The sequence below is a fragment of the Chinchilla lanigera genome, unplaced genomic scaffold, assembly GCF_000276665.1.
Source record: "Chinchilla lanigera isolate Chin_1 unplaced genomic scaffold, ChiLan1.0 scaffold00019, whole genome shotgun sequence".
Lineage (NCBI taxonomy): Eukaryota > Metazoa > Chordata > Mammalia > Rodentia > Chinchillidae > Chinchilla > Chinchilla lanigera.
The window spans coordinates 21503341-21510051 of record NW_004955420.1 but is presented as its reverse complement, the minus strand read 5'-3'; the positions used below and the strand labels follow the sequence as shown (position 1 = coordinate 21510051).

General features: G+C 48.3%; 1 protein-coding gene across 1 annotated transcript in view; it reads right to left on the bottom strand.

Annotated features, from left to right (window-relative positions):
* Etv5 (ets variant 5) overlaps positions 1-6232 on the bottom strand; it is a 72720-nt gene extending 66488 nt beyond the window's left edge. Inside the window, exons 1-2 of the mRNA XM_013513339.1 lie at positions 6220-6232; positions 663-800 (exon numbers count right to left, since the gene is read on the bottom strand). Of these exons, the coding sequence (XP_013368793.1) occupies positions 663-800; positions 6220-6232 (151 nt within the window). The remainder of the gene's footprint in view (positions 1-662; positions 801-6219) is intronic.
* Positions 6233-6711: the final 479 nt, after the last annotated feature.

The window sequence follows — 6711 nt, the reverse complement described above, 5'->3', positions numbered from 1 at the left end:
CAGAAAAAACAAACAACAAAAAAAAGAAGCACTGACTATCAAAATTAACGTACAGGAGTGAGAGATTGAAGATTTCTTCCTTAAGCCCAAAACTTTTTTTTTTAATGGCAATGTCTGGAAACATTCCATGGTGTCCCACTGACTTCAGAACTGAGTAGGACTGAGGCAGGACAGTCTTGGCATCCGGGTGACCCAGCGGTCTCTCCCAAGGCCCCTGGGCCCTCGGCTCTGGCTGCGTTTCTACAGCACACCGGTGTCCTGCTGTACCTCACGCACGGTCCACTCCGCGTGAAGGGGACCAGTGTCTGATTCTTAGCGTTCTCCTGCTTCTCGATTGTTAGACAGAAGTGCCCCGTGCATTCAGAACACAGCTTCTCTAGCTCTTCATGTCCCCAGCGATCCTCTGCCCCTGCTTGGAAACTAGCAAACCGATGGGTTAGGAATGAGAGCAGAGGCCGCGCCCATGGGTTCTAAGAGAAAGTGCTCGCTCCAGTGAGGAAGTGGAGGAACTTGAAGTTGTAGACTTGGCAAAATCTATTTTGACCCCTCGGAGTTCTCTTTTTCCTTCCTTTTATGCCCTTGGTGGTGAGTTTCATATGACCAAGAGTTAACTCTTGCTGTGACCTTTTTGGATTTTATTCCCAAAGCGGTAGTGGGCTAACTCGGCCCCGTGTCTGCCTCCAGGCGGGAGAGGTCTTGCTCTGGCTGCTCCAGCGGCCCCACTGGCCGGGCCGCCTCGGGGCCTGGTGGACCTAGAAAGCGACTTCTCTCCCGGGCCCACCTCAGCTTCAGCACGGCCGCTGCAGAGCGGGCGAGGAGGCGGCAGTGCTTTCAGCGCTTGGCTTGGTCTGTACACGCCCACCTCTGCTGCAGTTCTGCCCGGCCCTCGGAGGAGGTTGTATTTATTTTGAATTGAACAAAGGGAAGCTCAACAATGGCCAATTTGTAGTTAAGCCCCCCGGATGAAATGGCCCCTTTATCACTTGGCTTCTAATGGGACATCCAGCCTGCCCTCTTCCTCCAAGGTGGTCTCCCCACTTACTGCCACTCAAACCACAAGCCAGGAGCTGGAGATTTAGCTCAGCGGCACAGCGCCTGCCTGGCAAGCACAACGTCGTAAGTTCGATTCCCTGTACCAAAACAAAACAAAACAAAACAAAAAAAACACAAACCAGTGTTTAAAAACAAGCCTAAACGCTGGGCGTGGTGGCACATGCCTGCAATCCCAGCACTTGGGAGGCTGAGTCAGGAGGATCTTTGTGAGTTCGAGGCCAGCCTGGGCGACAAAGTGAGGTCAAGTCCAGCCTGAACTGATAGCGAGACCCTGTCTCAAAAAAAACAAAATAAATAAATAAACAAAAATTAAAACAAGTGTACACCCTCTCCTCCCATCATGCTACGAGCTGGTCTGCCTACCCTTTGGTGCTGGGATGGAAGCCACCTTGATTTAAACGGGAACCGTCTGAAAACCTGGCTTCTCTCCCTTCCCTGAACTTGCTCCCATCAAGAAACTGAACAATGGCTAGAAATGCAAACTATGAGAGCTGCAGCCCATCCCAGGACAGCCCTTTGAGGGGCTTGGGGCCTCTGTTCCTCCTCGCCCCCTGCTTCCACCTTGGGGCAGGACATGGGTGCTCTCAAAGCCATCAGGAGCCAGAGTTAAGCTCGGTCTCCACACTGCCCCACTGCTACAAGTCCTGGAGGCTGGAAGGACAGCATCCAAACCCAAGAGGGACAATCGGCCTGGTGTGAGGGAGCGTTTGGGCATCTCTACTGCGGCCTCGTGTGTGTGCTGTTTGCTTTCTGATGACGTATCACGCACATACGGGAAAGTACACAAACGATTAAGTGCAGAACTCTGTGAGTTTTCACAAAGTAAGAGTATCCGTACCTTCTGTGTAAGAAACACAACGCCACTAGCTCTTCTCCCCTGCCAGAAGCCTCCGCCATCCCCTCTGCCAGGCCCCACATTCTCCTCCTGCCTCCATCCTCGCTTCTAACAGCTTTTCCTGTTTTTTGTACTTTACATAAATGGAATCATAGAGCACATGCTGTTGTGTCTGGCTTCTTTTCTTCAACATTATGCTAGGGGAGCCGTCCATTTGTAGCTGTGTTTTGTTCATTCTCTCTATTGTATAGTATTCTATTGTGTGGATATATCACAACTAACTTATCCCTTTCCTCTTGATGGATATATAGGTGTGTTCTAGTTTCAGTTATTACCAATGCTGCTGTTGTGAAAATTCTAGTGAGACTTTAGCACACACCGTTTGGTAATTTTAGTTTGTCATTTAGGATGTAGGAGCAGAAGAGTGGCACACGCCTGTAATCCCAATATTCTGGGAAGCTGAGGCAGGAAGATCACCAGTTTAAACCCAGTTTGGGGAACCTAGTGGACTTTTTTTATTTTTTTGGTCTTTTTGAGACAGGGTTTCACTATGCAATGCAGGCTGGCCTTGAACTCACTTTGTAGCACAGGCTGGCCTCCAATTTGCAGTGATCCTCCTGCCTCAGCCTTCCGAACTTAGTGGACTTAGTGATACCCTATCTCAAAACAAAAATAAAAAAATAAAAAATAAGCTGAGGATGTAGCTCAGTGTGAAGACCCTGGGTTCAATCCCCAGTAGGCAAAAATTAATTAATTTATTTATTTATTTTTAAAAATGGTTACAGTGGTGTACATCCATAATCCTAGCTACTTAGAGGCTGAGATAGGAAGATTGCAAGTTTGAGGACAGTCTGGGCAACTTACTGAGACTGGTCTCAAACTAAAATTTTAAAAAGGGCTGGATTTGTAGCTCAGTGGCAGAGTACTTGCCTAGCATGTGTAAGGCCCTGGGTCCAATCCACAGTATGGTAAACACAAACACAAAAACAACATAAAAGATGCAGTCACAGAACTCATTTAATAACTTTGAAAAGTGACAGGGACTCCTGACAAAAATGTCAGCATCATAGAAAGGTGTAGAGTGGAAAATCAAGCCAGGTGTTGTGGCGCACACCTGTAATCCCAGCACTCGGGAGGCTGAGGCAGGAGGATCGGATCGTTGTGAGTTCGAGGCCAACCTGCGCTGCAGAGTGAGTTCAAGATCAGCCTGAACTGCATAGCGAGACCTTGTCTCAAAAAACAAAACAAAACAAAAAAAACCCCACGAAAATCAAAGCCGTTACATTACCTTGTTGCCTTTACCCTTTCTCCAAAATCACACACTATTAACAAGGCTTCTTGTGAATCATTTTCGGTATTTTCTTTTTTTTTTTGGTTCTTGTCCGATACTGGGAACCGAACTCACGACCTTGCGCTTGCCAGGCAGGCGCTTTGCCGCTGAGCTAAATCCCCAGCCCCTATTCTTGGTATTTTCTATTGCTTAGACAATCAAGTTAAGTGTGCTCACTGTAGCCCTTGCAAAACCACATTGGGTTTGATTGCACTGCATTGCTGCCCCACCTATCCCTCTTATCCCCTACTCTAACCCTACTTAGTCCCAGCAGTAAGCGGGTTAGAGTGTACGGCCTGGCAAGGGAATGGCCCTTCCTTTGATCGGAGGAAGCTGGGCTATCAGTTTCATAGGTCCTCCTTCTGTAAGACACATGGGAATTTACAGAGCAGTACATTTCATTTCCACTTCCATAAACATCTGTTGAGTGGCTGCTGTCCTCAGCTCGGGGTCTGAGAAGAGTCAGAGGGAGGGGGAGGAGGCCGCAGGAACAAACAGCTATTGTTCAGTGTTTACAGGTGTCCTCACAGAGCTGCGTCAATGGGTTCTGCGAGCGCAAATAAAGGAGCCATGAGTATTTCTCCTGAGCGTCCAGGAAGGCGCTGAGAGAGCTGACACTTGGGCCAGGCCTCGAATGATGGATTGCTAAAATGCTGCTGAGAGGAGGAAGGCAGACAGAGCTTTGCAGTCAGAGGGAACAGCACGCACAGGCACACGCAGGCTCGGTGTACCGTGCATGTCTGGGGGCCTCCAAGCGTTCGTTCATGGGTGGCTGACCTGAAGGATGCTAAGGCTTGGGAATAGTACATCAGTGCTCTTAGCCGGTCACAAAAGAGGGGATCATTCACATTTGGAAATCTTGGGATACACCTCACATTTGCTTCAAAGCAATCAAGCAAGTGATACAAAGAGTGTCTTTAAACATCATATCCTTGGGGATGCTCCCAAGTTAAGAATACGGGGACCGGGGACACAGCTCAGTGGCATAAGCGCCTGCCTAGCAAGCGCAAGGTCCTGAGTTCAATTTCCGGTACCAAAAACAAACAAACAAAAAACAGTTAAGAATATGCTACATTGTGCATCTGTGGGGCCTGTGGGGCACATTCCTGTTTTAGGGGTGACTTAGATTCTTATCTGAATCTCCCAGCCCTGAACACAGCACCTGGTACTCAGCCAGTGGTCATCAAAGGTTGAATAATTAAGTGAATGAACAAGCGGTTTCTGCCACACAGCAAACCCTGTGCCTGAGGGAAGAGGAGAGCTGGGTCTTGCGGACGTAGATTTACACAGGCCCAGCTTCAGCCAGCAGAGCCCGCCTGGGAAGAGAGGGAGGAGGAGCCTGGCCTCAGGGTGTGTGCAGGGAGGGGCTTCTTTTCCGTAACAGCAGGATGTGGACTCTGAGACCTTGGGTTTCATTTTGGCTAGATGAGGGAGGCCATGGAGCTTGATGGGACCTTACGGCCCTCAGCAACCCAGAGGAATTCACACTGTGCCTGAATGTCTAAATCTCCCATTTCCATGTCTGGAACCCCAGCCTTGTTCCAAAGCAACTGTTAGGCTGGGCATGGTGGCGCACGCCTGTAATCCCAGCACTCCAGAGGCTGAGGCAGGAGGATCATTGTGAGTTCGAGACCAGCCTGGGCTACAAAGTGAGCTCAAGGCCAGCCTGCTGCCTCACTCGTTCAGCCTGTGCCCTCTGTCCTCCCTCCCAGAGAGGCCCCCTCGGCCACCAGGACTGGGCAATGTTGAAGAAGTTAGAAGAACCATGTTTCATATCTCTCTGGCCTGGAAGGACTGGGTAGGTAGTGGCTTCAGGATCCAAGAGGAGAGTCTTCCTCGCTTCTGGCTTGGTTGGTGCTCATTAGTATTCCTGGCTCCCCTGGAAGGGACCCCAGTATACCTAGGCATTGGCCAGCCAAGAAAGACCACCAAACAGAGGTGCTTCTTTCCACCTGATCTTGGAGGAATTTGCTTCATTAAATAGCATCCTGGTTGGGAGAATTTCGTAAACCCTTTGACTTGACACACCTCTGAAACCCTTCTGCACGCCTTCCTTCCTGCTCTGGAGCATAAATGCTATGCATATCTGTCTGGGTTTCATCTGCCCCTTCCTACTTTGCATGTTCTTCTGAATGCTGACCTCAGACTCTGCTCCGACAGGGCCTGTGTCACAATAGAGCACAAACCCTAAATATGGTCTGCCTCTTCCTCCTTCCATGGTACACTGCTTGCAATGACAAGATGTAATTTTTCATTACAAGAGCCATGCTTTACCCGTCCAACCCACGCATTGCTGACTGGAATGTGGGTAGCATTCATTTACAATTATGTGTACACCTTGTAAATGTAAATGGTAACTCCGTAATCCATATGGTAATATGGTAATAGGGCCATGGACTCATGTCTGGGAGAAGCTCTTTATTTATTCAGAGACCTTCAGTGGGGTAAGCTACCTCCCTGTTTCCCAGATTTCTCACCTTCTCTTGGAGCTGCTGATTCATACCTGTGCTTTCTTGCAGCAGCTGAGATGATGGACAGAGCATGAACTTGGAGCTAGACTCCCACTTCTCATGTCAACTCCGTCATTACTTATAGTTGTCCACTGGTGTGAGCCTTTTATCTGAAAAAATGGAGATACTCACTCCTGCTCCAGAGAGCTGTTAAACCCCTGATGGTGAGCCTTGCCTTGTAGAGCCTGCAATGTCAGCAAACAGCCCGCTGTAGCTCAAGTTCCGTCTGTCGGTTCACCACCGCTGTGTTAGACTGTTCAGTGAGATAGCGTAGGCGGAGATGTCCAGCGCCTAGTAGGTATGAGTGGTGGAAGTGGGTTTCCATCATGAAAGGTGGATGGATTTGAGCAAAGTACTTTCTCAGAGCCTCTGTTTTACCATTTTCAAACTAGGGATGGTAATGGAAAGCTCTTGAGAAGAATGATTTGAATATTTGGAAAGCATCTAGCAGGGGTTCTGGCATCAAGTAAATAAAATACACCTTGCCCTACTGCTCTTCGCCATCGTGTCCAGCCATTAGATGCTAACTTTTTGTGACCACTGCTCATTGGTTCACTGAAATCAATAGTAGTGTCCTGTGGGGTAGGGTAAGGCGTGCCCATACCTTCCTCCTTAATGTGGCATTTCCTTTATTGTGGGTGTCAACTTAGTGTTCTCTTCTTAACTACTTTTTTTCTGAGATCTACATCTTTGTGTTTGTGTGTGTGTGTGTGTGTTACTGGGGATGAGCTACATGCTCATCCATTAAGGAAATATTTTATTTTGAGATAGGGTCTTGCAAAATTGCCTTGGCTAGGCTCAGACTTTGGATCCTTCTGTCTCAGCTATCCAAAATGCTGAGATTACAGACCTGTACACCGTTCCTGGCTATCTTCACTGATTTTTACAAGAAACTAAAGGAATACTGTAAGACCTCAAGACAGAGGGCAGAAAATCTTCAAGTAGGATGGGGGTCATAGAAAATGCTGGAATATTCTTTGGCA